The 27,395-nt window shown below is 67.0% G+C and overlaps 9 protein-coding genes across 9 annotated transcripts; 1 reads left to right on the forward strand and 8 right to left on the reverse strand.

The window, feature by feature from the left end:
- Nucleotides 1-1,046: 1,046 nt before the first annotated feature.
- On the forward strand, nt 1,047-2,294 carry Q8F55_000738 (uncharacterized protein; the record flags this gene model as incomplete). Its single annotated transcript, XM_069349389.1, has 1 exon — nt 1,047-2,294. The coding sequence occupies one exon, from the start codon at nt 1,047-1,049 to the stop codon at nt 2,292-2,294; it is 1,248 nt and encodes a 415-aa protein (XP_069212933.1).
- A 368-nt stretch (nt 2,295-2,662) lies between these two features.
- Q8F55_000739 (uncharacterized protein) lies at nt 2,663-4,312 on the reverse strand (the record flags this gene model as incomplete). Its single annotated transcript, XM_069349390.1, has 8 exons — nt 2,663-2,705; nt 2,742-3,062; nt 3,099-3,185; nt 3,219-3,302; nt 3,351-3,648; nt 3,704-4,102; nt 4,138-4,168; nt 4,208-4,312. The coding sequence occupies 8 exons, from the start codon at nt 4,310-4,312 to the stop codon at nt 2,663-2,665; spliced, it is 1,368 nt and encodes a 455-aa protein (XP_069212934.1).
- A 453-nt stretch (nt 4,313-4,765) lies between these two features.
- On the reverse strand, nt 4,766-5,920 carry Q8F55_000740 (uncharacterized protein; the record flags this gene model as incomplete). Its single annotated transcript, XM_069349391.1, has 4 exons — nt 4,766-5,001; nt 5,039-5,621; nt 5,656-5,851; nt 5,892-5,920. 4 exons carry the CDS (start codon nt 5,918-5,920, stop codon nt 4,766-4,768), a joined length of 1,044 nt encoding a protein of 347 aa, XP_069212935.1.
- Nucleotides 5,921-6,520: 600 nt separating this feature from the next.
- On the reverse strand, nt 6,521-8,263 carry Q8F55_000741 (uncharacterized protein; the record flags this gene model as incomplete). Its single annotated transcript, XM_069349392.1, has 7 exons — nt 6,521-6,718; nt 6,778-6,900; nt 6,938-7,316; nt 7,354-7,567; nt 7,627-7,648; nt 7,707-7,959; nt 8,010-8,263. The coding sequence occupies 7 exons, from the start codon at nt 8,261-8,263 to the stop codon at nt 6,521-6,523; spliced, it is 1,443 nt and encodes a 480-aa protein (XP_069212936.1).
- Nucleotides 8,264-10,774: 2,511 nt separating this feature from the next.
- On the reverse strand, nt 10,775-11,906 carry ADH1_1 (alcohol dehydrogenase; the record flags this gene model as incomplete). Its single annotated transcript, XM_069349393.1, has 2 exons — nt 10,775-11,701; nt 11,757-11,906. 2 exons carry the CDS (start codon nt 11,904-11,906, stop codon nt 10,775-10,777), a joined length of 1,077 nt encoding a protein of 358 aa, XP_069212937.1.
- Nucleotides 11,907-15,245: 3,339 nt separating this feature from the next.
- Nucleotides 15,246-20,447, reverse strand: Q8F55_000743 (uncharacterized protein; the record flags this gene model as incomplete). Its single annotated transcript, XM_069349394.1, has 7 exons — nt 15,246-15,326; nt 15,375-15,578; nt 15,625-19,824; nt 19,863-19,903; nt 19,939-19,952; nt 19,991-20,176; nt 20,356-20,447. 7 exons carry the CDS (start codon nt 20,445-20,447, stop codon nt 15,246-15,248), a joined length of 4,818 nt encoding a protein of 1,605 aa, XP_069212938.1.
- Nucleotides 20,448-21,237: 790 nt separating this feature from the next.
- Nucleotides 21,238-22,482, reverse strand: Q8F55_000744 (uncharacterized protein; the record flags this gene model as incomplete). Its single annotated transcript, XM_069349395.1, has 2 exons — nt 21,238-22,044; nt 22,090-22,482. The coding sequence occupies 2 exons, from the start codon at nt 22,480-22,482 to the stop codon at nt 21,238-21,240; spliced, it is 1,200 nt and encodes a 399-aa protein (XP_069212939.1).
- A 20-nt stretch (nt 22,483-22,502) lies between these two features.
- Nucleotides 22,503-23,765, reverse strand: Q8F55_000745 (uncharacterized protein; the record flags this gene model as incomplete). Its single annotated transcript, XM_069349396.1, has 1 exon — nt 22,503-23,765. The coding sequence occupies one exon, from the start codon at nt 23,763-23,765 to the stop codon at nt 22,503-22,505; it is 1,263 nt and encodes a 420-aa protein (XP_069212940.1).
- Nucleotides 23,766-24,932: 1,167 nt separating this feature from the next.
- Q8F55_000746 (uncharacterized protein) lies at nt 24,933-26,713 on the reverse strand (the record flags this gene model as incomplete). The annotated part of the gene is made up of 5 exons (XM_069349397.1): nt 24,933-25,341; nt 25,392-25,942; nt 25,981-26,155; nt 26,191-26,292; nt 26,397-26,713. 5 exons carry the CDS (start codon nt 26,711-26,713, stop codon nt 24,933-24,935), a joined length of 1,554 nt encoding a protein of 517 aa, XP_069212941.1.
- Between the last annotated feature and the right edge of the window lie 682 nt (nt 26,714-27,395).

A 27,395-nucleotide genomic window follows, 5' to 3' on the forward strand; every position in this document is an offset into this window, starting at 1 on the left:
CTCGTCGCGATGCCCAAACTGGGCCGAACTTGTGAATCTCTGGTGCGCCTTGGGCGCCTTGGCGCGGCGCCACGGATCGACGGTGCTGCAAAATGGTCGCATTGGGCAGGGCGTGGCGGCGGCAGACGGCGGCGGGCGGCGCCGTGCGGCCCTGACGGCGACTTTGGCGAACAATAGCGAGCGAGGGGGGCGACCGGCGCGGGCGGCGGAGGCGGCGGCGGCGGCAACTCGGAGCGCGACGAGTGCGTGAGTGAAGAGGGCTATCGCGACATCGACTCGACTCTCTCTTCTTCTCTTATCCATTGATTGACCTTGCCATTGAGCAACGCAACCTCCGCGGTGCAGCTACGCCGCCGGTTCCCCCACCGCCTCCCACTCCCCGCGCCGCCGCTCGGACCCGCCGCCTCTGCACGGACGCCCCGGCTGGCGTGCTCACTTGCTCACTCCGGCGCCGAGAGTACTTAAGTGACTGCAGCTCGTGCCCACCTCGTCTCGCCCCCCCTCCGCCTCCCCCCACCCACCTCCGCCCAACCCCCCGCCCGCTTCCCCCGCCGTGCCTGCCGCGCCCGCCGTTTTGTTTCCGAGCCCAAGCGGTCGGATCAGATCTCTCGCTCGTATTCCAGTAGTCTGCCCAGCGGGCGGCGGGCGGCGAGCTGAGCGGCGAGCGAGCGGGCGGCACACGCGCGGCACGGCACACGGCGCTCGGCACGGCTCGTCTCGACTCGGGTCACCCAATCTACACGGGCAAGGTGAGCAGCTGAGCAGGCTTGGCGGGGCGTCTGTCCTCGACCAACGAAGGAACAAACGAACGACGCACGCACGGCGCGACCCGTTGCTTGGCCTGTCAACTGACTCGTTGTCCAGCAGCAGCCGCCCTCGGCCCACCCCAGGCTGCCGGCCAGATCGGCCACACCTTCTCACCCATACACACGCGCACATCTTCCCACTGGCCAGTCGTCGACCGCGACGACGGAAACTGCGATTGCGACTGCGACTGCATCGACGCACGCACGCAGCTCAGCTGGCACATATAACCCACGACCAGCATGGACTTGGACTGGGACACGCCCGACCTTACCCCCGACCCCGACCACCCTCACCACACGCACACCGGCGCAGCCGCAGTCGCAGCCGCGCACAGCCGCATGCCGCCGCTTCCCGCGCCCCCGACCCCGCCGGAACGGGCCGACTCGCCGCCGCCGCCGCCGGGGCAGCGGCCGCGCTCGCGCCGCAGCAGCAGCCACTCGAGCAGCCCGTACCCCTTGCTCACGCCGGACCTCGACCTGCCGCAGCACATCTCGTTCTCGCTCGCGGGCGGAGACGACGAGCCGCCGCTGGTAGACGACGCCAAGGCCCCCTCGCGGCCGATACCGATTGCTGCTGGTCCTGGTGGCCGCGCCCCGCCTGCAGCCAAGCGCGCGACGGCGCCCGCCGCCCTCGCCCTCGACAACGCCGCGTTCGACAGCTACATTCCCCCGCTGACCTCGACGCCGACGGCAGAGCTCGGCGCGTTCGAGTACCCCGTCGCGTCTTCGGCGAGCTCGTCGCCCGCGGCCCCGACCGTCAGCCGCAGCCCGCCAGCGTCGGCGCCGCACCAGCACAAGGCGTTCGCGAGCGTCGTGTCGGCGCGTGCAGTGTCCACGTCCACCGCCTTCTTCCCGCGCCCGCCCCCGCTCGGCCGCCGCGGGTCCATTGCCAGCGGGCAGATCTCGCGCCTCGCCGCCGGGCTCCCCGGGCCAGAGCGTGAGACTCTGCTGCCTCAGCCCCAGCCCCAGGCCCAGGCCCAGCTCCGCCGCCCGCAGCCAATCGCGACGGGCTCGACGCCGGCGCTGCCCACGCTGTCCATGTCGCCCAGCCTGCGCCCCGCTGCCCCGCTGCCAGCGACCCAGCCGACCTCGCCGCGCTTCTCGGGCCCGGTATACCTGCCGCCCGCGCCGGCCCAGCCGCGGCGCGGCGCCCCGATCGCGTTCGCGCACGCGCCGCTACCTGCGCCGATTCCGCCCTCCCTGCTCGCGCGCAGAGGCTCGGTCCCGCACAACTCGTTGCTTGGGCTGCCGCCCCCGCCCGGTGGGTGGGCCACGAGCCCGCACTACACTGGCAGCTCGGCGGCCGTCGCGCAGTCGCGCCGCCGGCTGAGCGGCCGCACGAGCGACGAGCGGCCAAAGATCATGCCGCCGAGCCTGCTGCTGTCGGCGGCCGTCGTACCTGGCGTCGTCGCAGCCGCGGCTGACGAGGACGACGACGGTGCGCCAACTCCCACGGCCACGTCGTCGGCGTCGGACACGACCCCCTAGCTCTCTCTCTCTTTCCCTACTCTCTCACGCCTCACGCCCGCATATCATCTTGGTCATTTGTTGCTTCTCTTTGGTCTCTGGGTCATACTGGGTCTCGCAGTCTCATTGGTACTATCACACGCACACACACACTATTGCATTACACTAGCATGTGACTATATGTTCATGGCGGGGGTGTGGGCGGGCGGGCGAGCGTGGTGCGGGCGTGGCCGCGAACGTGTTTGCTTTGTGGCGAGGTGCATGTCGCAGCTCGGATGGTGAGTCGAACTTGTGCAGTTGTGGCTACAGTTGTGGCGTCGCGTCGTCGTCGTGTGTGGCAATAATCCGGGCCTGTCCGTGTACACAAATAGATACAGCTCGGTGCTGGGCTAAAACCGGCCGGGGGCCACCATGCCATGGTCGACGAGCACGCTGTTGTCTTGTCAGCGAGCCCGCGCCGAAACCCACCTAAGGCGCGCAAACTCGACCCCGAGCGCAGCGTACATGTCGGCCTCGAACCGGTCAGGCGCAGAACACGCGAGACGGAGCGCGAAGCCCTCGCCGGCGTCCGACGACGCGGCCGGGCTGCTCGGGCTCGGAGGGCGCGGGGGCGACGGCAGCGGGCTGCTCCCGCCCGGCGTCGGGGGCCGCTCCCTCTCGGCCGAGGGCACGCGCCGGCTAGCGGCGATGGCGACGATCGCGGCGCCGAGCGACGCGAGGTCGGCGTCCGCGTCGGCGATGTGCACGTCCGCGTTGAAGACGGCCGCGAGGAGCGGCGCGATGGCCGCGCTGCGGCCGTCAGTGGTGCATTGCGCGCCGACGCACTGGAGGTCACGCGCGACGAGGAGCACGCGCCCGACGGGGCCGGGGAACTCGCGCCGCAGCTCGAGCACCTGCGACTCGAGGACACACCTGGTCGTCAGCTTGCCCCACGGACTAGCGCACCTCGAATTGGCGCGCAGGTCGCGGAACTCGGGCACGGGCGCGCCGAGCTCGAAGCGCGTCGTGCCAGGCGCGGCGGCGTACGGCCTGGTTGGTCATTAGCCTCACCCCGCCTCGCTCTGCCCAGCTACCCACCGCACAAAGGCAAAGCACTTGTCGTCGTGGCCGATCGCGCCGCCGGCCGGCAGGATGCTAGCGAGGTGCGCCAGCACGTCCCACTTTGCATTCGCGTACTTGTCGCGCACGAGGCGGCGCGCTGCGGGGCCATTGGCGTCGGCCCAGACGTGGACGGTGCCAGCGCCTACGAGCTCGGGAAGGCCGCCGGGGGCAGGGGCAGGGGCGACGGCGTAGTCGACGTCGGCGCCGTGCGCGAGCACGAGGTCACCGGCGCGGGGGGAGAGCGTTAGGCGGATCGCGAGGGCGGCTGGGAGGACTTGCGGCGTGCGTCAGCCGCGGCGGCTTGGGGGATGGGGAGGGGGGCGACTCACACGGCAGCACGCGCGCGCGGCGCAAGCCGAACCGCTCGCGCCAGTACGCCCCGACCGGGCCGAGGCTGTCTGCCGCGCTGGCGCTCGGTGCGCGGGTCTCGGCGCCCACGAAGGCCGCGGTCATCGCGCGCTCCTGCGGCGTCGCGGCGCCGGCGCGCTGCAGCAGGACGGTGGTGAGCACGTAGCCCAGCGGCGCGGTACCGCCCGGGAACGGGGTGGGGCTGAACGGGTCGGCGATGGCGAGGTCCGGCAGCTGCGCGGCGGCGGGGAGGGCGGGGTCGAGGCGCGAGCTGGCGAAGGCTGGGCCGGGGGCCAGCGCGGTCGGGTGCGGGACGGCGCCGCTGACTGTCAAGACGGCGCCGAGGTCGGCGTGCGCTGCGAGCTTGAGCAGCGTCGTGTCTGGTGTTTTAGTGGGCTCGCTGCGGGCGGCTTACCGAGCGCGTGCAGCAGCGCCGCGGTCGAGGCCTGGTCCTGTTGTCAGTGCTCGCTGCCGCCCGCACGTACCGTGCCCAGCGTGCGGAAGGCCGCCGACAGCTCGACGACAGACTCGAGCCCGTCCCACAGCGCCGCCGTCAGCGTCGTCGGCGTGAACGAGAGCGTCAGGTGCATGGTGAGTGAGTGAGTGGTGAGTGGATGCAACGTCAGGTCGATGCGTGTTTGCATCGTCGGTGGGTGGGGGCGTCTGACGCGTCCGCGTCCGCGCCCTCGCCGATCCACCCATCTGCTGCTCGTCTTCCTCGTCTTCCTCGGCGCCCCCAGCGACGGCGCGACGGCGCAACGGCAGCGCCTCCAACACAGCAGATCCCTGCACGCGTCGCGCCGCTGCCGCCGCCACACTCACCCACATCCCCACCCACACCCATCCACACGTTGCATACGGCTCGGCGACTCAACCACCTGCGGCACAAGTAACAGGCGACTCTTGACAAGCCTCACGCGCACAGTCCTTCGCGACTCGGCGCTCGGCGGCCGGCCGGCTCGGCGGGGCCCAAGATTGTCTGGTATTGACGCTTGACATTTGACGGTATCGTTTTGGCTTCAATCGTTCGTTTGTCTCTATACTCATGAGGTCGAGGCGGGGGCAGCGGCGGCCGCGGCCGCGGCTCTGTCGCGCACATGGAGGTGCTCCTTGACAAAGCTGGCCAACTGTGCCAGCTGCGCCTTGGTCACGGCGAGCTCCTTCTCCAGCGTCTGGATCTTGGTGTCGCGCTCGGCAATCTCTCTCGTCAGAGTCTCGAGCTCCTCCTTGCGTCGCAGACGGTGCTTCTGCGCCGAGCGGCGGTTGATGCTCCTCCGGTCTGGACGTTAGCCCCAGTCGTCACCAACTCCACTCACGCTCCAGCCGGTCCATGCGGCGCTGCTCCTCGACATCCGAGCCGTCGACGTTGCGCACGCTGCGCTTGGCGCCGAGCCGCCTCGACCCACCAGCGGTCGCCCCCGCGTTCGCCGCGCTCGACCCCAGCGCCTCAGCGTTCGGCGCAATGGTCCTCGGCACGCCGTTCCCACCCCAGGGCACGCCAGTCGAGCCAATGTTCAGCCCGTTCATCTCCAAGAGCGGAGACGGCGAAGGCTGAAAGTCTCCCGCGACAGAGTTGTCATCCGTGTCCATGTCGGTCGTGTAGAAGCCCGAGTCGTCCACATCCGTGCTCGACATCGTGTGGGTGCTCGCGGCCGAAGCCGAGCGGGTACGGTAAGCGGGCTCCTCTGGCGCCGCTTCCGCAGCCGCTGGCGTCTCGGGTGGCACGAAGCCCGAGGGCGGGTCGAGGCCGACCTGGGCGAAGAACGTGTCGCTCGTCGTCGATTCGTTGAGGAAGGCCATCGGGTTAAACTCTGACGGCTGGCGCGCGAGGCCCGCCGCTGCGGGGTCGATCGTGCCGGCTGTTCCAGCCTCGGAGGACAGATTTCTAAAGTCGTCGAGCTGCCGTCAGCCGCCGCGCTGCAAGCCCACTCACGTAGCGGTTGAGCAGCGTCTGGTCTCCGACCCCCGTGTCGCTCTGGAGCACGCCGAGCCGCCCGCCCATGATCGACTCGAACTCTCGTCCGATGCTGTCCGTCGCTCCGAGGCCTGCACCAACGCCGCCGAGGTTGAGGCGCGGGCGGTCGCGCTCCTCGGGGTCGGGCTTGATCGTCGCCGACGACGAGTTGAAGCTGGCGTGTGAGCTGGTTGCTGGTGTCATGGAGGGCTTACGAGTCAGCTGGCCGGAGAAGCGGAGCCATGGTGGGTGGCGATCGGTGAGCAGGCAGAAGGCCGGAAAGAAGTGATGGTGCGAGTGTGTGTGTGGACGGGCGCGTGTGTGTCGGCTGATGGCAGTGGCGAGAGAAGGCTCAAGGTGACGGAGCGTGACCGGAGTGGCGAGGTGAGTGAATAGAAGAGAAGTCAAGAAGTGATAGGGCGATGATCGTGTCGCTGCCCTCCCGCGCTTGCTCCAAGACGAGGTAATATAGTCTAGAGGAGAGAAAAACAACAAGGAAGCGTGCATTGCGGATGTACAAGAGTGTGCATGAGCGGCGCGGCGCGGCACGCGCCCCGGCCTGCACGAGCACAGCACGGCCATCGACACCGCCAGGCACCAAAGCGGTTGACTGGACTGCTCGTCACGTGATAAATGAAACACGCACTGCATCCACAATCCACACAATCTATCTAGCAGATCTGTAGATCTGGTCCCGCCAGCCAGCCAGCTGCCACAATGGCAGCTACAACAGCAACGACAGCACCCCACACCACACCAAGCTCTAGCAGTGTCCATCTCCTCCCTCGGCCCTCGACATCACAAATCATGATACACAGATAGGACAAGGCCACCAAACCACCTCTCAGTCATACTTGTACTCGGCGACAAGCTCGCGGATCTTGTCCGTCACAACGGTAGGCTTGACCTTGATGTTGGGCACGTTGATGCTGACACCCTCCTTGCACCCGCGGCGGGCACACGTGTGAGGCGTGCAGTAGATGTCGTCGGTGACGAGGTAGTGCTGCACGCCGGCAGCAATAGCTAGCGGGCTGTAATCCGTCTTTGATGGTTAGCAATGTCGGCTGCCTGCCTCACGGCCAAAAGCCCGCCGCCACTTACAATGATGCACCCCTTGACCTGCAATTCAAACACGGCGCGATGCTTGCCCGAGTTCATCCAGAGCGTGTGCGTCAGGCCGTTGCCGTGCACGGAAACGAAAAAGTCGACCGTGCCAATAAGCGCCTGGGTGTCAGTATATGGCACATGCTGACGCACTTACGACCTGGTCAACAAAGCTGTCACCGTCGGTGAAGGTCTTGATGGTGAGCTGGACGAGCCCGTCTTCCTCGAGCTTTCTGAGCTGGTACACGAGCGCCGAGTGGTCTTGGTCGGTAAGGCGGCGGGTCGTGTCCTGGCGCGTGAGGTAGAGGACGTGCGGCTTGCGGCCTCTCTTGATCTTGACGACACGGTCACGCAGCTCTGTCAACCAGGTCGGATGGACGGGGAGGCGTAGGACATCACCCCAAGGCTTCCACGACGCCGAGGGGCCGTCGTGGCCAGCGTAACGGTCACCGATAACGGCGAGCGGGAAGCGGTACATCTCTCCTGTGGCTGCCATGTCCTCCCAGTCGAGACGGGTCTGGATCTTGATCTCTGGGCTGGCACGTCAGTACCGCACAGAGCTCAGTGACTCACAAGAATGCGTTGAGGAAAAACTTGTTGGCCCCGGCGTGGTCCTGCCACATCCGGTCCTGTGATATTCCTGGCAGCTCGTCGCCTTCGTAGGAGCGGAGGAAGCCCATGTTGGTGAATGGGGGGATGCGCTTGCCAGTTTGGTAGAAGTAGTTCTGCACGATGCGCCATGCACCAAGGAACGTCTCGCCAATAAAGTGGTAGTAGTGACCAATGACTGGGCGTATCAGCGTCAGCGCATGGACCAGGCCTGGGGCAAGTCAATCAACTGCTCACAATCGGCATCGTTGAGGAGGAACTAGGGACGGACGTCAGCGCCACCGAGAAGCAACCGTGCGCCACGACTCGGCACTCACATGCGTTCCGGGCACCTCGACTGCCTCCTTGCTGACCTCGAGGGCTGCCTCTGGTGTCGTGCTGATGCCGAGCTCGCGTGTCTCATCCATGTGCGAGTCGATGGCTCGGTTGCGGACGGCAAGGATCTTGGCCCCCACGTCTGGCCTCGGGCCATCGTACCTGTCGAGGTTCATCGTGCTTGCGATTAACTTGAGCTGGGGGACGTGCCATGGCTTGTCGGTGAGGAAGTAGTAGGTGTAGTTTCTCCAGTACCTGGGGTGTGCGTGAGTGCCAGTGTCTCGGTTTACTTCTATCAGACTGACACGTTTTCCACAATGGTGAAGCCCGGCGCGTGGTTGATGACCGTTGACATGCGCGGGGTGTTGTCGTCGACCTTGCCGCTGCTCCAGCTGCTACCTGCGCCGGTGGAGGTCGCGCCGGACGGGAGGAGCCAGCTCCATGCTGACCGGCCAGTGCTGGGCTCGCTACTGCGGCTGGGGTAGGCGAAGAAGAGGAAGAGGGGTGTGAGGATGGTGCTGATGAGGATGACTCGCAGCTGCGACCTCGTCAGCATCATAATGGGCAGGTGGTGAGTGTTGTGAAATGTCAACCAACGACAACATGAAGTTGCGAGTACTGCGCGACGCGTTGGGTGAGGGGATGTGCTGCAGGCTGCAGGCTAGGGCTACGGGCGGTCTATGGAGCTGACAGGCACCACTGTGTGTGACAAGTGGGAGCGCATGGAATGGGGGGAGAGCTGGCAGGAAGGGGCTTGCGGCCTTGAGCCGGCCCTACTGGCCATGGCCGCGTCCCGCCCGTGGATGCCCGTCATGCCGGCAGGCGGAATGCCTGGTTGTGTTGAATCAATCTGTGGCATGCGGCTTTGTAGAGGTGGGTGGCAGGAAGGAGAGAGCCGAGGAGGAGCAGCGGAGCAGCAGACAGCAGGCAGCAGGCAGCAGCCACGCCGCGGCGGCGCACGGTCCGAGGCACGCCACGATGGGCGAAGCATGTTTGAGAATCCTCAGGAAGGAGGGGCCAAAGGGCCCATTGTCCTACTCGCGGATGTTTGTTCGACAGGGGCACAGGGGCCGAGGCGTCAATCCGTGCCCAGACGAGACACACAGCTCCCGCTGCAAGAGGGGGAGGGGATGCATGGCAACACTCCCTTTTTTTTGTCCATCTGATCTGCGGGACAATTGGCCATGGCGCTCTGTCACGACGGCACACGACGGTGGTTGCCTGCGTGCTGAGACGAGGAGACGAGGGGGAGTGACGGCACGGGACCGGCACACTGTCGCAGCAACCAAACGACCAGGAGGCCAGGAACAGAGCAACAGTTCTGGTGCGCGCTTAGTGTGCACTAGCGCGCTGGGTCGAGCCTGAGCCTGAGCCTGAGCGTAACCAAGACACGGCTGTCGCGCCTGCACCTGAGTCAGTTGTGGCGGCAGGACTGAATGAATGGCCACGCAGGCAGGCAGGGAGGCAACCTATTTACATGGCGATTGACGTGGGATGGGCGAGGCCTTGGACAAACCGCGCTAGGCGTGCATAGTGCTCCGCGGCTCCCAAGCTGCATGGGGCAATTGGATCTGTCGAGCCGGTGCGCTGGCTCGGGCTTGGCGCGCTAGGGGGGTGCTAGGGCTGATGCTTAGATATAGGTGACTGCCGCCGCCGTCAAGACCAACCTAGCCCACCCGGCGCACTTCGTTTCTCATTGATCCTGCTCGTAATAGGTAGATGCGCCAGGCGCGATGCGTCGGCACCCGCATCCAGCATGTGCCATACACCATCACAGGTTGGACGTCAGGCTCGATCCACAATGCAGCACCAAACCCCGGCGTGAGGGGTGGGTACGTGCATTTCGGGCAATGCCAGATCCCAGACTGGGTTGTGTAGAGTGTAATGTCGGTTTTGTAGACTGGCTTTTGGCGCAGATGCCCGCGTCATGGCCTCGCGAGCTGCAGCCGGAGCATTTGCCGCCGCCGCTCTATTCAAGGACTGGCGCAGAGTGCAGGGTTTGCAAAGCCATTAAGCCTGTCCTGCCTAAACCCAAATCCTCTGGAGCCTGCCTCGCGAAAGGCGGCATTAAATGAATGCCCAAGGGTAGGTAAGACAGGCAAGACACCTGCAGCCAGCGGCGCAGGTGCGAAAGCCGCCACACCTCGCACCAAACGCCTATCGGCGCCGACCTGTCCCCGGCATGCTCGGCTCGCCGAGGCCGGCTGAACCACGTGGCATCAAGCACTGCGAACCACGTGACCTCACACCAGCAAACCACGTGACCTTCAACCTGCAAACCACGTGACCTCAAACGTGCAAACCACGTGACCTACCGGTATGCAATCTCCATTACGTAACGAATGCTCACTTTGATCCCGCGCTCGCACCGATTCCCACCGGCCATGTCCGTGGCAGCCACGTGGCCATTTCGCCGCTGCTGGGGAAGCTCGGCTAGCTCGGCCGGCGGCGGGCCGATGCACCGACCGCTGCACCGGCCAGCACCTGGCCGCATGGCCGCACCTGGCGTGTGGCGCCGCATGCGGGCTGGGGCGTGTGCTTGCGGGCCTGGGCGGATGCCGCGCTGCTGGGCTGCCGTGGGCGTGTGGGAGCTGGGAGCGGGCGAACAATACCCACTCGGGGGCGTGGGATCGATTCCGAGGCGTCCGCGCCGCCTGCCCGCCTGCCCCTCCCCCCTCGGCCACTTGCCTCGCTTAGCCCGCAAATCGCGACGATACGCGCCAAGATATTGCGCCGTCCCCCACCCGCCCAATCATGTGCCGAACGTCGATCTTTCCGAGGTGCTGTTCCGATGCGACTGGGTGGGGGAGGTGTCGGGTGCGATGGGTCGAGCAGTCAGTCCCACTCCCTCTCGACTCGTTAGCTACTGCACCTCAGCGCCTGCATTGTAGCACCAGCGCCCGCTTCGCGGCCGCTGCTTGTGCCGCCCGCATAGAAACTACTTCTGCATCCCTTTTGATTTACTGCTTATCTCCTGAAACACTCTCGTCAAACAACCCGTAGAAAAAGCCCAAGTGATGATGCGCGCGGACGATGGATGCAATCATGCTGGCGCTGGTCCTCTGTGCGCTTAGGCGAAGAGGTCGAGGACGGCACGGCCGATGATGGTGCCCTTGGCCATCTCCTCGTAGACCGAGTCGAGGGCCTTGAAGGGAACGACCTTGATGGGGGTCTTGACGTGGCCGGCGGCGGCAATGGCAAGAGCCTCGTTGCAGTCGAGGCGGTTGCCGACGTACGACGAGGTGAGCGTCTTGTTGTGGAGGACGGTGAAGAAGACGTCGGCCTTGACGTAGGCACCGGCGGGGGGGAGACCGACGGCGACGACAGTGCCGAAGGGGCGGATGTACTCCATGGCGGTGAGGTAGGCCTCGGGCTTGGGCGAGGCAATGATGGCGGCGTGGGGGCCGAGGCCGTCGGGGGTAGCGGCCTTGACGGCGGCAATGATGGCGTCTCCGGGGTGCTCCTTGAAGTCGACCCAGGCCGAGGCACCGAGCTTGGCGGTGAGGGCCTTCTTCTCAGCGCCAGTGTCGATGGCAATGGTCGAGAGACCCATGTACTTGGCGTACTGGATGGCGACCGAGCCCAAACCACCACCGGCACCGGGGACGGCGACCCACTGGCCGGCGCGGGCACCCGAGCGCTTGAGGGCCTTGTAGACGGTGACACCGGCGCAGAGGATGGGGGCGGCCTCGGCCATGTCGAGGTTGTCGGGGATGATGGTGAGCTGCGAGGTGTAGGCGGGGCAGTACTGCTGGAACGAGCCCTGGGCGTTGATGCCCGAGCACTTGGCCTCGGCGCAGAGGGGCTCGTTGCCGGCAAGGCAGTAGTCGCACTGGTTGCACGAGTGGGCGATCCACTTGACACCGACGCGGTCTCCGACCTTGAGCTTGGAGGTGGGGTCGTTGATGGCGACAATGATACCCGAGCCCTCGTGGCCGGCGATGCAGGGGCGCTCGGGCTTGGCGGGCCAGTCCTCCTTGATGACGTGGAGGTCAGTCTGAAGGTGGTGGTTAGCAAGAGGATGATAGCGAGGAGAGACGGTCGCTACTAACGTGGCAGACACCCGAGTAGAGGATCTTGACGAGAGCGCGTCCGGGCTCGAGCTGGTCGGGCTGGACAACGGGGATCTCCTTGATGGTGAAGCCCGAGGCGTCGTCCGAGACGGCGGCAAGCTGGACCTTGGGGATCTGCTCGTTGGACATTGTTGGTGGGTTGTTTGTTGGGGTGGTTGGGTAGAGTAGTAGTGGAGAGATGCTCGAGAGGAGGCTTGGTGAGGAGACAAGAAGCGTCGAGATGGGGCCTTCTTATATCTTTCTCGAGGGGGGTCGGACCGGCGGGCTGGGGCTGGCTGGGGCACCAACGATGCCAGAAGGCTCTCACATTCTCTCACGGCAGCGCAGCGCAGCGGGCAGCAGGCAGCAACCCACCCATACCTCGACGCCTCGTCGACCCATCAGTGGCGGAACGCCGGAACGCCCATCGCTGCTGCCTTGCCTTGCCTTGCGCCTCGCCTCCGCCCCCATCTCCCCCTCCCGCCCTGGCACACTGGACCCCGACCCCCACGGCACATGCGCTCGGGTCGCGACTTGCTCCGACACTGCCCGTTCGCGATCTAGAGCGCCTGCCCCGGTGCGCGCTCGAGCAATAGCCGGGTCCCATGTGCCAGGGCCTTGATTGTCTGTGGGTGGGTAGACGTGGGTGGGTGGGGTGTGGGGTGGGGCAGCTGCTTGCTTGGCAAAACAACCTACGACGACGAGCGCGACGAGGACGAGACGAGTGAACCGTAACGTACAGTCGTCGGCTGGTGCAGGGTCCCGTCTGCGGCGTCGTCACGAAGGACAGTTCGCAGCAGAGCCAGCACAATCGCCGCACCGCTGCCGCTACCGAGAGGGGGCCCGCTCCGATGTTCCTAGGCACCCCTGAGCGTCGAGACGGCTATAGACTTGTTGCCGGTGGACGTCGGTCGTGTCCAGCCAGTCAGAGACGGTTCTGGCCCTTTGGTTGCCACTTGTTGCCGCTGTCGATGCGGCAACAGCCACAGATAGTGGCCCGCCCTGGCCCGGTAAACTGCCAACCGGAGTCTCAAGCCGCCCCCCACCCGCCCCACAGAATCGAAAACCCGGGCGGGCGGTGGCAGTGTGCGGCGGCGCATACTTGGGATTATGCACGGTTAGTTTTTTCTGTTCCTAGGTAGCGAGGCGGCCCGGAACAGCAGCAGAGAGGCAGGAGCAGCAGGAGCAGCAGGAGCAGTAGTAGGAGCAAGCGTTCCCCAAGGTGGCCCACACCGCCCGGGGTGCACTGGGCAGCATGGCGCCGCGCCGCCGCCGCCAGCGGGGCGAGCGAGTACGTGGCGACGTATGTTGGCTCGGGCGTGCCCAGCGTGCCAGCGTGCTCGTCGTCGCTGCTGCGGCGAGTGTGGGGCACTCAAACCGACCAGTGCGACATGCTTGCCCCGCTGGGGCAGGCTCGACTGGCCCAGCGGGCCCAGTCACACGCAGCGTGGTGTCTCGATTCGATGCACTCGATTCACTTCGCACTACAGCCCCCCATCCCACAGCGCCCACTTGCGACCTCGCGCCCGTAGCCTAGCGACGCCAAGTCTTATCGGACACTGTCCGTCGATCATGCCCCCGCGTTGATTGGCATTGACTGGCGGGAGGGCGTGTAGATTAGCCCGGCCGGGTGTGGCCAAGAGCTGGGTGCCGTCCATGCCGAGGCATGGCGGGGGTGGGGAGCCGCAACTTGCCCTGGGCCCCCTGGACCGTGTGAGTGACGACGCTCGAGGACGCAGGTGACTGACCCGATCCGAGCCCAGCCTTCCGAGCGTTCGTTCCGAGCAGGGCGACCTGGCTGGTGCCACGTCACGATGGCGCGGCGTCCCAGCTCGCCGTTCCGACGAGCCTCGTCCTCGTCCTTGTGCTTGCCCCGGCTAGCTCTAGCCGTGCGCCAGACCCACTCTGTGCCTCGGAAATGAACGCGAGATATCTGTAAATGCACCGCGCATTTCGTAGAGCCTCAGCAAAGTCATGTGACTGACCTGACCCGACCCGGTGTGGCGACCCGGTCGACCCGGTTGGCGCGGGCCGGGTCGAAGCGTCGGGTGGTACAAACTGGGGAATGCTCAGGCGCCCATGCACCCCGGGCCCTTATCGAACCCGATTACTTCGAACGCGTGCGATGGTCTCCCGAAGCAGGCGGGGAGGGAAAAAAAAAAAAAAAAAAAAAAAAACACAAGGGGTCGGCGACGAGGGGGGGGGAGGGGGGGGGGAAGTGGTCACTGGTGAGCTGCGAGTCGATGCGAGGTGCGTGCGAGGTGCGTGCTGGGGGCAGCGGTGCTCCGGTTCGACGGTGGGTCTGAGTGGGGCTGGCGGGGGTCGGGCGGTGGCGGGGACGTCGAGGGGGGAGTCGAGCGGGGGGAGTCGAGGCGGGGGCGGGGCGCTCTGTCGCCCGCTCGTCGGGGGAGGATGAGCGGGGCTCAAGTCGGGGGGTTGGGAGCGGGGGTGTCGATGGGGGTCGTGGCGGGTAGGCGGCGGGACTTGGGCGGCGCGTCACTGGCAGCACTCACCGCAGCGAGGACGGCCGACAGCGACGACGCAACGACGGCACTCCCCCGCCCCCGCCCCCACGCCGGCCGACGCCCCGCCCCCACCAGTGAATCACCGCGCACGCCCCGCCCCGACGGCAATCGCGCGCGGGCCGGCGGTCTGCGCGGTGGCGGAGGCGCGGCTTCGGAGGGCCCGCGCGGGTGGGGGGGGGGGGGAGCGGGGGTGGTGGCGGGGGTGGGGGGTGGTCACGAGCTCGTGGTCGTCGCTCGGGTGGCCGAACGCTCAACCACGTTGGTCGCGGTACGTTGGGCAGGCTGGGGGGGAGTCCCCCCGCGCGATGGCGACGGCCGGCCTGGCGGTGACGACGAGCCCCGCCCGCGGTGAGACGCACCCCAGCAGCGCTGACCACCGCAGCACCCCGTACCCCGCTGGCTCCAGGGGGCTTATCTACCACCCCGCAGCAGGGACCCGACCGGACGTGGGCTGCAGTGGGACACGACGCCCACCCCGTCACCTGTCTGGCCTCGGCCTCGTCCTGGGCCGTGTACGAGTCCCCGGGGGCTGCGGCCGCTCCGTGGGGTCCGCCGCTGCGGCTGCCGGCGCCGACGGCGAGCGGCGTGGCCAGCGCCGCACCACCGCAGTGCTGGCTGCGCTGGCGCTGGCTCGACTACGGCGATACGCCGCCCCAGCCCACCCACGCCGCTCTACGTCGCGTGTGTGTGCGTGTGCCGTCCTCCATGGGAGCGCACACACTCGCGTGTAGAGCTGGCTGGGGGCGATGGCGACGCGAGACGCGCTGGGACGAGTCGACATCGGCTCTGGACACTCGTCTCTCGACTCCGCTCACTCCGCTCACTCCAGCCGTCAACCCCGCCCCCTGCAATCCCAAGCCATGCATGCGCTTCTATGATGGCCAATGCCGTCGTTTGCCAGATCATCTCTGATCGATCTGATCGCCGCCGCACCTCGTACACGCCACACCCCCCACACCCCCGCCTACGCCGCCGTGATGGCCGCAGTCAGCGCGTGGAGAATCGTCTCCTTGTCCTCGGCAGAGTCGGCAAACATAAAGTATTCCTGCCGCCGCGTCAGCCTCGCCAGCCTCGCTCACACCCCAGCACCCACCTCGCCGCTCGCCGAGCGCAGCTTCCAGCTCCCCTGCACCTGGCTCTCCTCGTACGTGTGCGACACCTTGGCCGCCGCGCTCAACGTCGCAACAGTGATCGGGCGGGCCTCGTGGTCCGTCTTGAACATCTGTAACTCGTGCTCAAGCAGGTGGAAGTATCGCCGCCGCCACGTCATGCTCTGCATCGTCTGGACCGTGACCCACTGCCAGTGTCAGCCTTGTTGCCAGAGCGGTTGCCACTGCACTTACACCTCGCAGCAAGACGGGCCCCGCACTGCCGTTGTTGCCCTGCGCCGCCCTCGATTCTTCGCGGGCCTTGGCGGCAGCGGCATCACGGGCCGCAACCTCGGCGGCACGAGCCGCAGCGAGCTCGCGTCGGCGCTGCTGCTCGCCCAGCTGCTCGGCCCGAACAGCCGCCTCTTGCTCGGCGCGCGACTTGCGCTCCTCCTCGGCCTTGGCCTGCGCTTCAGCTTTCGCCGCAGCCCGCGCCTTGGCCTCGGCCTCGCGCGCGACACGAGACGCGATCTTGGCCTCGCGAAGCTGTCGCTCCTCGTCCAGACGAGCAGCCTCCTCGGCCTCAGCGCGCTCCGCAGCGGCGCGTGCAGCCTTGGCCTCGGCCTCGACATTCGGCATGGGCGGCGACTCCTCGGACGAGTCGCGTGCGGCCTTGCGGTGCCGTCTGGCCGCTGATGCCGCTGCTGTGATCTGCTCCACGCGAGCACCGTTCTTCTCAGGCACGGGCGGGGGTGCCGCGTCACGTCGGATGGCCTCGACCTGGTGAGCGACGTCGGGAACTCGAATAGGGTCCGGGACCTGGGTCGGCTGCGCGTCCTCTGGGCTGCTCAGCTGCACCGACGCCTCGGGGCTGTGAGAGCTCTGCGAGAGCACATCCTCCCTCGACTTGCTGGCCTTGGTCTTGGCCTTGCGCTCCTCTTCTTGCTTGCGCCACAGCTCGTGGGCCTCGTTGTGTGCCGCGAGACTCTTCTGCCTGGCACTGAACAGCGCCGCCTCGGCCGACATGTTGGGCAGCGGCGCCGCACCTCCCTGCTTATGCGTAGGAGGCGTGTATCCGATGCCTCCAGAAGGCGTGCGGTAAGCGCTCGGAGCGTGCATGCCGAGAGTGAATCCCAGGCCAATCGGCTCGGGGTGGATGTCGTCGCTGCTGATGCCAGCGCCACGGAAGGCTGGAGACGCGGGCGGGGTCTCCTTCTTGCGACGGAACACCTTGGTGAGCGAGGCTGTGCGCAGACGACTAGCGCTAGGTGAGGGAGGGATCGTGCCGTGGTTCTGGTCCGATGACGGCGGCGAGAATTCCCCAAACTCGGAGCTGGGATCGCGCAGGTCACCGTTGGAGCGCTGGGACCGGAATACGTGTCGCAACTTTGCGCTCTTGGTGGATGTCTGAGATCCACCACGTTCAAGCAACGAGGTGGGGGCGGGAGCTTGATGGGTGGTGGGGAGAGGTGAGCGAGTGAGGTTGGGTGAAGTAGCTGCAGACGCGGCAGCAACCGCGGCTGCACTATTAGACCTGGCGCGGTTGACCGCCTCAGACACGCTGGACTTGCGCGGCTTCGGCACGATTGGGACGCGTTCGTCGTCGGTCGCGGGAACGTTGGCACGGTCCTTGGATACGGGCCGCGCGACACCGTTCGCGTCGTTAGGGCCAGGGACGGGGCCAGGAACCGACGGGGCCGCGGCCTCGGTGGTGATCTTCGCCGGCCTGGCTGCGTCGAATTTCTCAATAGGCTCTGATACCGGCGTGAGGCTGCCATTGGAGATGTCAACTACACGCGCCGTCGCAACCTGCGCCGGGGTGAGCTGCCCTGCTGCGACCGAGACAATAGCTCCGGGGCCTTCGTCTGAGAATGCTCCCGGCGATGACAACGGAGGTGACAGCGGCACGCTATGACGCGTAGCGTCGTCGCTGAGAGCCGGTGAAGGTTTCGTTGCTGAGGTGGCGTCGGCTGCACGACGTGACGAAAGTGTGCCAGGGCCACTACCGGTTACGTTAGAACCAAGCTCTGAAATGGTCGTTGTGCCCGCCGCGGCGTCAGGCAGCTGGTAGAGCTTGCTCAGGCGCACAGAGTGTCTGCGTTCGGCCTCCAGCAGCTCTGCGTCGACTGGTGGTGGCGGCTTGCGTGCTGAAACGCCCGGTTTGGTCGGTGTCGGCGATCCAAATGTTGGCGACTGGGGCGTAGACGGCGTAGCGGGGGTAGTGGACGATGGAGGAATAGTGATGGGGACAGGGGCCGGCGAACGGAGGACCTCGGCGAGCGGCGAGGCCGGCGAGGTACGCAGCTGAGGGGATACCTCGGGGAGGAGAGAGCTGCCCAGAGTGCCAGATTCGGGATTGGCAGGCTCCATCTGCGCCGACGAGGTTGGTTCTGGTGACGATACTGAACCGACGACGGCGGCGCTGGCTGCCAGGACTGAGGCAGGGATAGCCTTGGGAATAGGTGGGAGAGGGACTTCAGGGGCAGGGCTCGGGGGAGGGCCATTCCTACCAAAGGACGAGCGGCTACGCGGTCGCGGGGGTAACGGTGATGTGGAGGGTACTGGTGGCAGAGGTACCGATGGTGGTGGTTGCTGAGGGGGTAATGGGGAAGGTGATGCTGGGTAGAAGGTCGATGGGATGGGTGGGGTATTCAGTGAGCCGCGGTTTGGCGTTCCCGGTGCCCTCTCTGGTGCCGAGTTCAACCGCTCTCGTGAGACACGTCGAGGAATGGCAGAGCGTGTAAAGCCTGCTCCTGCTCCAGCCGCAAAAGCCTCCCTCAGAGCCTCTCGCGAACTCCTATGCAGTGCGCTTGCGCTTGAGATAGGCGGGTGGGCGCTGTGAGAGTCGGCGCGGTGGTGAATTGGCGACTGGGCAATGTCGCGACTTAGTCGTCTTGGTGTTCCAATCGAGTGCGCGCCGAGCTTGCCAAGCGAAGCAGAGCTAGTATAGCTCTCGCGCGAGCCGGACGCGCGGCGCATCGAGTCATAGTCGCGCGACGAGCGCCGAGAGTCGACCGTCGAGGTACGGGACACTTGCGACACGCGTGGGTCGCTGGAGTGTGACGCGCGAGTGTCGCGAGGATCGCTGGAGTTTGACACGCGAGTGTCGCGAGGGTCACCGGTCGAGTACTGCGAGGCGCGAGAGTCCGGAGCAGAGTACATGGACGCTCGGGAGTCGGCTGCGGAGTAGTGTGAGGCGCGCTCGCGCTCAACACCCATCGTATCCCGGGACACCCTCCGAGCGTCGCTCGTACGCCTCGAGTCGCTGCCGGACAGAGGCTCGCGGGACGAGCGTCGCAGGTCGCCATAGCTGACGCCGAACGAGTCTCTCGTCCTGCCGGCCGAGTCACGCGACAGACGGTTCTCAGTCCCCGCGCTGTCCGAGTCACGGAAATCCCGCGAGTGCCTTGGTGGTGTATCGACAGGTGTTGGCGGGACATCATGTTCCGGCACTGGTGGAGGAATGCCAGGAGGCGGGGCCGACGTCGTCGCGAGCGGAGCAGACTCCGGTACCGGCTCCAGGCTGTTTTCACGTTCAGATATGGGCCGATCTGACGGCTGCCGATCACGCAGTCGGGGCCTGTCGCCAGACATGACGCGTTCTCTCGGAGTACCGCGGCTGCTCGTCGATACAGTGCGCTCTCTCAGTGGTGGGTCGATGGCCGCAGGTTCTGGCTCCTCGACGATAGTCGGCTCTGGCGGTGGTGGAGTCACTGGAGGTGGTCCTGGGGCCGGGACATCAAGGTGTGCCGTCAAGGCGTCGAGCGCCGCCTGCGGGTCGAGCGAGGGCCCGCGAGCATGGAGGTTCCTCAGCTCGCCCGGTAACCTTGGCGCGACTGGGAACCCAGTTCCGAAAGTGGGCGAGGCGGGGCTGATGGAGGGGGCCATGTCTCTCGCCGCCGAGCTCTCCGGGATAGGTGGTAATGCGATGGGCGGTGGGGGCTCATCCCTGCTGCTTGCTCGTCTTGCCGCCGATCGCGCGGGAATGGGCGGGGTCGGCCCTCTGTCCCGCAGTCTCGGGCTCGAGCTCCCACTGCCCGGCGACGGCGTGAGACGGGGCGGTGTCGCCGGCAACGTAGGAGGTGCGGGCGACGGTATTGGCGAGCGCGGGACCGGCGCGAGGTCAAACGTCGCCGGTGCGGTGTCGATCGGCGGTGTCGCGGCCAGGTCAACTATCGGTCCTGCCGGGAGCGAGTGCTCCGGTGGTGGTGGTGGGGCCGACGCGGGCGCCGGCGCCGGCGCGGTATCCGGTGCCGAGGGCAGCGGCGCGTGCTGCGACAACAACGCAGCCGCAACTCCCTGCGGAGCGTCGGGGTTGGGAGTCCCCTCAGCTGTCACAAAGTGCGATCCGGCGTCCTGCGCCGGGTCGTCGAGCGAGTCGAGGCCAAGCTTGGCCTTGAGCAGGTCGTCTGTGAGCTCTGAGCCCGATGTGACGGTCACGAGTGCGGTGTATTCCTGCGGCGCGTCAGCAGGGCCAGAAGCTCGCGGCTCACAAAGAGCGCGGCAAACGCGCGCGAGTGGACAATCGCCTTGGCTGCAGTGTGAGTCATCATCGCATCAGAAGCCTACCTCGCCGCACGGCGCTGGGGACGTCAGTTGCACCCCACTAGCTCGCACTCACCCGACCCCCTTGCCCATCTTGACGACGACCAGGCCCTTTCCGCCGACGCTGGCGTACCCGAACGCGACTGGCTCTGCGGCCGTCGCCTCGTCGAGCGCCATCGCGAGCGAGGGCAACGGCGGCGGCCCGCCCGAGCCGTAGAGCACGAGCGCGTTGGCGCTTCCCTCGGCGTACGTCGACACGAGCCTGTGGTGTGAGCTCGAGATCCGGCGATCGCGCAGGCCAGCCACGCGCAGTGGCCTGGGCCCGCACGTCCGCCCGGGCTCGCGCGCACTGGCGGCCTCGGTGCGAGCAGTGCCAAGCCCAGCAGCGGCGGGCACCCAGGCGAGAGGGAGTCGGTCCCCCGATGCAGCCAGCAAACCCACCATGATATCCGGTCGGCGGGTGATAGGTCGGGCGCGGCGCGCACGGCGGCCACGGCGGCCGCGAGAGCCGGGTCCGACGTGTCTGCCGCCATGTTGGCGAGTGTGGGGGCGGTGATGCGCCTTTGCGGGGAGTGGTGGATGTGGATGTGGTGGTCGAGTGCCGATGGAGAGGGAGGAAGTTGGAGGAAGTCGGGGAGGGGAGGGGGTCGGCGTCGCGTGGGTCGGTGGGCCTGAAGGAGGGGCGGCTCGCGGCTCGCGGCGTCGTGCGTGCACCCGCGGCAAAGTAATGTCACGGAGTGGTCACACTTTTGTCTGCTGGCTGTCTGTCGCAAGTTTGTGTCGGATGAAGTACGAGTTTGATGCATGCAGCAGTCGACGCCGCCGTCCTTGTTGTCAGGAGCAACGCAGCCCCCCGAGTGCATGCACCCTGCAGTGGTGCATCTGGCTGTCGCAGTGTCGCGCCTGTCGCCCGTCGCCCGGTTGCCCGTTGCCTCGCCCGTGTAATTTAGCGCGTGGTGCTGCTGTTAATGGTGGCATGCCTCCCTGCCTGATCTGGCCTCGACACCGACCACTTAGCGCGCTACTGACGAAAGACCACCGGGCCCTCCTGACTTTTATGGCCCAGCCATGGCTCCTGCTCCCTGGACTCTTCATCACGACGGCTCCATCTCCTCCAATGAGTATATCTACAAGACGGCTCTTCGTTGGCTCGTACAGATGGCTACTCCTGGCCTTTTCTCGACATCACCCTGCACCCTCCAGACATGACCCTCCGGCCTTTGCTCGCCTCTCCCCAGAAACATGAAACATTCGGCTCTGAGTCTCTCGCAACAGGGCCTCCCCCCGTTTCGTCAGACACCGTAAGGCTGACGGCAGGGCGTCTCACTCCTGCCAGTTTTCGCCCTCGGCACTGCTGCACTCGCTGCCAAACTCGGTCAGAGGTGAGGCCGAGGGACTGCCGCTGAACGCGTCCAAACTCGGCGAAGAGGCGCCTGGCGAGTCGACAGTCACGGCCATGCGGGCCCGGTTGTTGGTGTTGCCATCGGCGGCCGCGGCAAACTCGATGCTGGCAAGGGCCGAGCGGGTCAAGGTGGCGCTTGCGGAGCCGGGAGTGGCGCTTGCACCGATCGACGGCATGCCGAGCAGCCCTGGCCCAGTACCACTCCAAGCGGGTCCGAGGCCGTTCCAACCGTACCCAAAGTTGCTACCGAGGCCGTTGGTGTGCGGGGTAGCGCCGGCGGTGGGGAGGGGCGGCGTGGAAAGAGCGGCGGGGCGCGTTGGCACCGAAGAAAGGCCAAAGGCGGGGCCGGCGCCGGCGGGGGCCGGGCGATAGTTAGGGTAGGTCGGGGTGGGGGCTGCGAGGGGCGCCATGGTGGCGGCCGACTGCGCCGGCACCGACTTCACCGACTTCACCGACTGCACCGACTGCACCGACTGCACCGACTGCACCGACTGTCCCGACTGTGCCGACTGCGCCGGATAGGTGGCTGCCGCGAGATGGTTGGCAAACTGGGCAGTGCGGTACCCCGAGTCGATGGCGGTGGAGGGGGCTGGGGGGTGCGCCGACTCGACGAGGCGGGGGTTGATGGCGGAGCGCGATGGGCCAGCACCGTGGCCGTTGCCGTGGCCGTTGCCGTGGCCAGACTTGGCGAGGACCGAGTTGACATGGTTGTTGGCCGCCATGATGTGCTGGGCGTGTAAGCAAGGCACCCCACCCGTCCCGGCGCGACTCACCTCGTGCGGGCCGACAATCTGGCACCTGCCGCCGAGTGAGATCTGGCCGTTGGTAAAGTCGTGCGTGTGGGCCCACTCGCCGCCGTTCCACGTGCTGAACGCCGCAGCACCAGCCGGGAACGTGAAGGCCAGCGCGAACGAGTCGGTCTCGGACGGCGGGGAGCCCTTCGCGCGCGAGATGTGCTCGTCGAAGTTGACGCTGTGCGCGCCGTGGAGCGGGAGGGTGACGCGCACGCGCTGGCCGTGGCGCACGGCGTAGAGGTGCAGCTGCGTCGCTCCGAGCGAGAGCGCGAGGTCGGCCCCGTAGTTTGACGGCACGTGTGAGTGCTTGGGGTCGGGGGCCGTCAGGGCATGCTTCCACCCGGCGACGGTCACCTGGGTCACGGGCACCATGGTGAGAGTGAGGGCTGGGGTCAGCGGGGCCAGACGGGGAACTCACCATCAGTGCCAGCGAGCTGGCGGAGCGCGCCCTCGTCGGCGTACTTGAGCGCCGCGGCGCCGCGGCGGTGCTCGATCGAGCGCTCCTTTGCGCGCGCCTTGGAGCGGCGGTTCTGGAACCACACCTGCAGCGTCTTCTGGTCCACGTTGCCACCGAGGCGGCGGCAGAGCTCGAGGCGGGCTGACATATCGGGGTTTCTGCGTGTCAGCGGGTGGGCGCGGGCAGCAGCGTACGGGTTCTCCTCGTAGGCCTTGACGAGGAGCTCGTACTGCTCCTTGGTAGGCTTGAAGCGCGGGGGCTTTGCGTCGCACCGGCGCGTCGTGCACTCGATGTCCTGCAGCAGGAGGAGGGGACTGGCGCTCGTGATGGGCAGAGCGGGGAGGAGGGTGCCAGTGCTCGACACGCCAGCGAGCGAGCGCGAGCGCGCATAGGGGTGCGGGCGCGCTGGGACAGACGAGGGCAGGGACACAGTGCGAGTGGGGCGGCGCGGGGTGATGGGCGCCGAGGTGTGGGCAACGAGCGGGGTCGCGGGCGGCGCGGGGATCACCGAGGGGAGCGCGGGTACCTGTGGTGGGGCCGGGGGCGCGGCGTCGTCGTGATGAGTGGGGAAGGGGAACTGTGTGAGGGGCCACAGTGGCGTCTGCGGCGTGGCCGGGGGCTGCGCCGTCGTGATGGTGGCCGGCGTCGGCGCGGGGGCACCACCAGCGGGGTGGTCGCCAACCGTGGCGCCGAGGCCACCGAGGCCAAAGCCGCCCAGGCCAGCGCCGATGCCGTAGTTGCCGAGCGCGGCGGGGGTAGCGCCACCCGCGCCAGCCGAGCCGGGGGCAGCGATCGCGATGGGCGGGGGTAGCGCAGGGGCGTGCGTCGCAGCTGCGGGGAGGTTGTGCTGTGCGAACGGGTTGAGGGGGTAGAGGTACGGGTTGAAGGCGGGGTTGAAGGCGTACGCGCCGGCGCCGGCGAGGTATGGGTTGAAGGGCGGTGCGGGGGGGAAGCCGAGCTGGTGGTGGTTGTAGTGCTGTGGCTGGAGGAGCTGGGGGAAGGGTGCGCCGGGGTAGGGGTAGTAGTTGGGGTAGGTGAAGGGAGGGGAGAGCGGGGCGAGGGCAGCCTCGGCGCTGGCGGCGGACGGGCTGGCCGCGAGCGGCGGGGGGAGGACGAGGGGGGAGGGCTGCGCGGGCGAGGGGGAGGGCGAGGGGGGGTACGACGACGAGGTGAGGTCGGAGAGGGTGGGGGAGGGCATGATGGCTGGGGGGGGTAGTGGTTGGGGGTTGGGGTTGGGGGTTGGGGGTAGGTTTAGGAGGGGGAGGGGGGAGGTCGAGGTGTCGCTTGACGAGCACGGGGACTGCCAGCCGGCTTAATATACGCCGAGGGGGGGGGGGGGGGTGCGAGGAGCACGACTAGAGCACGACGAGATAGCAGAGCCAGAGCTCCAGCGCAAGCGGCAAGTCGGCCCCCCGGCCCCCTTTCTCACGACATGTGTGTCGGCGGCGCGGCAGGCGCCTTTGCGCACGGCTGAGGAGCCGAAAGGGGGGGAGGGGTTCGAAAGGACCCCGAGGTGAAGCCGGTAAAGGCGAGGTGGATCGCAGGTCGCGTCGCGTACATACGCCCCGACGCGTGCGCGGGTGTGTTGGCGTGGGGCGGGGCGTAGCGCCTGTCTGTCCCAGCTGCTCGTTGCAGCTCGAGCCCGGCGCTCTCGGAGCAGCATCGCGCGCGGAAGAGGTGCCATCGCCAAGTACCGGTGGACCGGTGCAAGCAAGCAAGCGCCACGCCTGGCCCTCCGCCTCGCCCACCAAGCCCAGCACACAGCACACAACCGCCCAAGACGGCACACGGTCCATCTCCGAGGTGGGCGAGCACACGGCGTCCCACTGGACGGCGCATCCCGCGACGACGGCCGTGTGTCTACGGCCTGGTGCGCCGCCGTCAGTGGCGCCGGCTGGCTGGCCCGATCCGGACGGTGGATGATGCCACACGGCCGCCACACACGCGCCACATCTACTCTGGCGGCGGCTCAGGCCCCCGAAAGGCACAGGCCCGACATTGCGATACGCCGCACGCCTCGCCGTGCACTCGCCGCGTGGTTATCTGCGTAACGCTGTTACTGAGGTTACAGCCTCGGGCAGGCGAGCAGGCGACCAATTGGCCAAGTGACGTTGCAAGTCGTCGCAACCCGACCTCGACATGCCGCCAGCAGCGCAACTTCAACCCCACCGCCCAGTCGACCCATCGACCCACCCCCCGCCCTCCTTCCACCTTCCACTCGCACCCGAACCCTCGCACCCACACACACACACTGCCCCACCCACCCCTCGCCCCTTCCCACGCCTACAATCTACATGTACACAGTATCAATCTATTCGTCTAGATGCAAGATGGTGTCCCGTTCGGGCAAGCGCCGGCATGCGCCCTACAGGCCCTGCGCCAGGCTCTGGCTCATCGAGCGCCGGCGCTTCTTGTCCGTCAGGTCGGGCGGCGTAATGCCCTCTGCGAGCACCTTCCAGCCGACGCGTGACGGGTCCGCGCCCGTCTGCGACGGCACCGGCTCGCCCTCGACCCAGAACCACCCGTCCGCGTCCTTGTCGCCCACGACCACGCTCGGGCCAGGCGGCAGGTCGCGCGCCGCGGCCGCCAAGAACTCGGCGATAGGCGTGCGCACCCACCGGTCGGTGCTGCCCCACGCGCCGTCAAACCAGCCCAGGTGACCGCCGCCGCCCGTGACGGCCAGGTGCACGTGGCTGCCGTCCTGCACCTCGTTGATAGGGAGCGCGTCGCCGTGCACGACCGGGTCGTCCATCGCGTTGATGCCGAGCGTGGGGCTGACGGGTTAGCACTGGCAACCTAGCCCGAGGCCGCGACGCCCACTCACACTTGGATGTTGTGGATCAGCTGGTGGCTGCCAGCGTACCTGTAGTACTCGTCGGCGTTGGCGAACGGGAAGGGCGGGTGCGGGCCTCCCAGCTGGCTCGTCATGACATCGTCGACCATCTTGAGTCGCAGGTCGCGGCCAAGCCCGCGGAGGCGCTTCAACTCAGGGATGAGATGCTTGAGGGGCGAGTCTTCACGCTCCCACATCGCCGGGTCCTTGTCGTAGTGGGAGAAGAACAGGCGCACGAGGTTGCTGCCAAGCGCGTTCGAGTACACGCGCGAGCTGAACCAGCCGTCCTCGAGCGCATGCGACAGCGCGGTAATGTCCCACGGGCAGCCGAGGAGGCAGCCCGACGAGAGGAGCGCCGTCGAGCCCCGCTCGCCCAGGTACCGCGCGAGGATGGACGCGCCGAGGCTGAACCCGATGCCGTGGAGCGCCGACTCGGGGAAGCGGTTGCGGAGGTAGTGCGCCACGTTGTGGATGTCGCACGAGGCCGCAGCCGAGTACAGCTGCGGCGTGGTGATTGGCACGTCGCCGCCACATCCTCGCGACTGGGATGTTAGTGGCGCTTCAGCCCAGCAACACGCACGTTCACGACGACGCCACGACCTCCGAGGCCGCCCTCAGACACAGGCTTGACGACCCACGCCAGCACGTTGCGCACGTAGCTCTCCTGCGAGTTGCCCGTCAGGCCGTGGAGCACGACGACGGTCGGCGCGTCGGCCGGCAGCTCGTCGTGGTTCTCGGGCGTGATGTCGACGGCACTGGCGTCAGCTTGGCCGCTCCACAGCCGACTCACATGGTCCCGCCGTCGGGGACGCGCAACATCGTGCGCGTGTACTTGACAATGTCGGCCTTTGAGAAGTCTGCCGAGACGATCCACATTGTCTGGAGATGGCCACTGACAGAGTCAGCAAGTGTGTCTAACCGAGACACGGGCCGTGCGCCGGCAGGCAGTACCCGGTCGTCCAAGCTGATCGGCATCGCACCAGCGTCTCGACTCACTTTGGAAGCCACCACGAGGGGGTGAAGGTGCCCTTGAGGCTGGGCACGTTGTCCTCGACCCACTGGTCGACGGTGAGCTCCTTGCTCGCGCCGTTGCCGGCGACGGCGGTGGCGCGGACCAGCGGCGCGGGGTTGCGCGGGCGCACGCGCACAATCTGGCGCGCATAGTGCGCGAGGCCGACGAGTCCCATGATGGCGAAGAGCAGCTGGCTGGGGAGGGCGAGGATGCGGGCCAACACGGACGAGGTGGGGAGGTAGAAGGACTTTAGGGGGAGGGGAGAGTGCGATGCGGGGTGCGACTTTGTAGCCGTGACCATGGTTGGAGGGTAAAAGTTGGCGCGCGCGGCGTGTGAGATAGGTGGCGTCAAGGCGTTGATGGTGATGAGAGGAGATGTTACAACTGAGGTTGCGGCTGCATCTGTCGTCGCTCGCTTGCCTGTCGGCGTGATGTCGTGTCGCGTCAGTGTCAACTTTTCCCTCTAGACGTCATGGTTGCCTGTTGTCCTTGGCCGGCTGTGGCTGACAGCGACTTTATGACAGTCAAGGCCCAGCTCGGCCACGCACCTCCGAGCCACGAGCAAAGCCACTGATCGCCGCCCACGTGGGAGTCACGTGATGCGGCCCCCGGTGTTTGGTTCCGCCCCCTCCACCAGCACCCGCATTCGGGCCGCCTCCGTCGACGACGTTCAGTGAGTCAAGTGCAACGACAACATGATCCTCCAACCCAGCTCTATCCCATCCCGCGCGTTGTGCCGCGCCGCCTGACTCATCTGCGGCGCCGCCTCGGCGATCGACGTGGACTCGGCGTGGGACGCCAGATTACGTTGTCGCCGCCGGGCGACGCACCCGAGCGACATGGCCATGCCTCCGCGCCTGCCTTCCTTCTGCCTGATCAAGACAGCCTGATAGCCTGATCCTGTCCTCCGCAAAACCAATCACTAACGGGGGGGGGCGACATCGCCCCGCGAGCACCCTTTAGCAATGTTGAAACCGCCCGAG

This window comes from Vanrija albida, assembly GCF_041260175.1.
Source record: "Vanrija albida strain AlHP1 chromosome Unknown contig_1, whole genome shotgun sequence".
NCBI lineage: Eukaryota > Fungi > Basidiomycota > Tremellomycetes > Trichosporonales > Trichosporonaceae > Vanrija > Vanrija albida.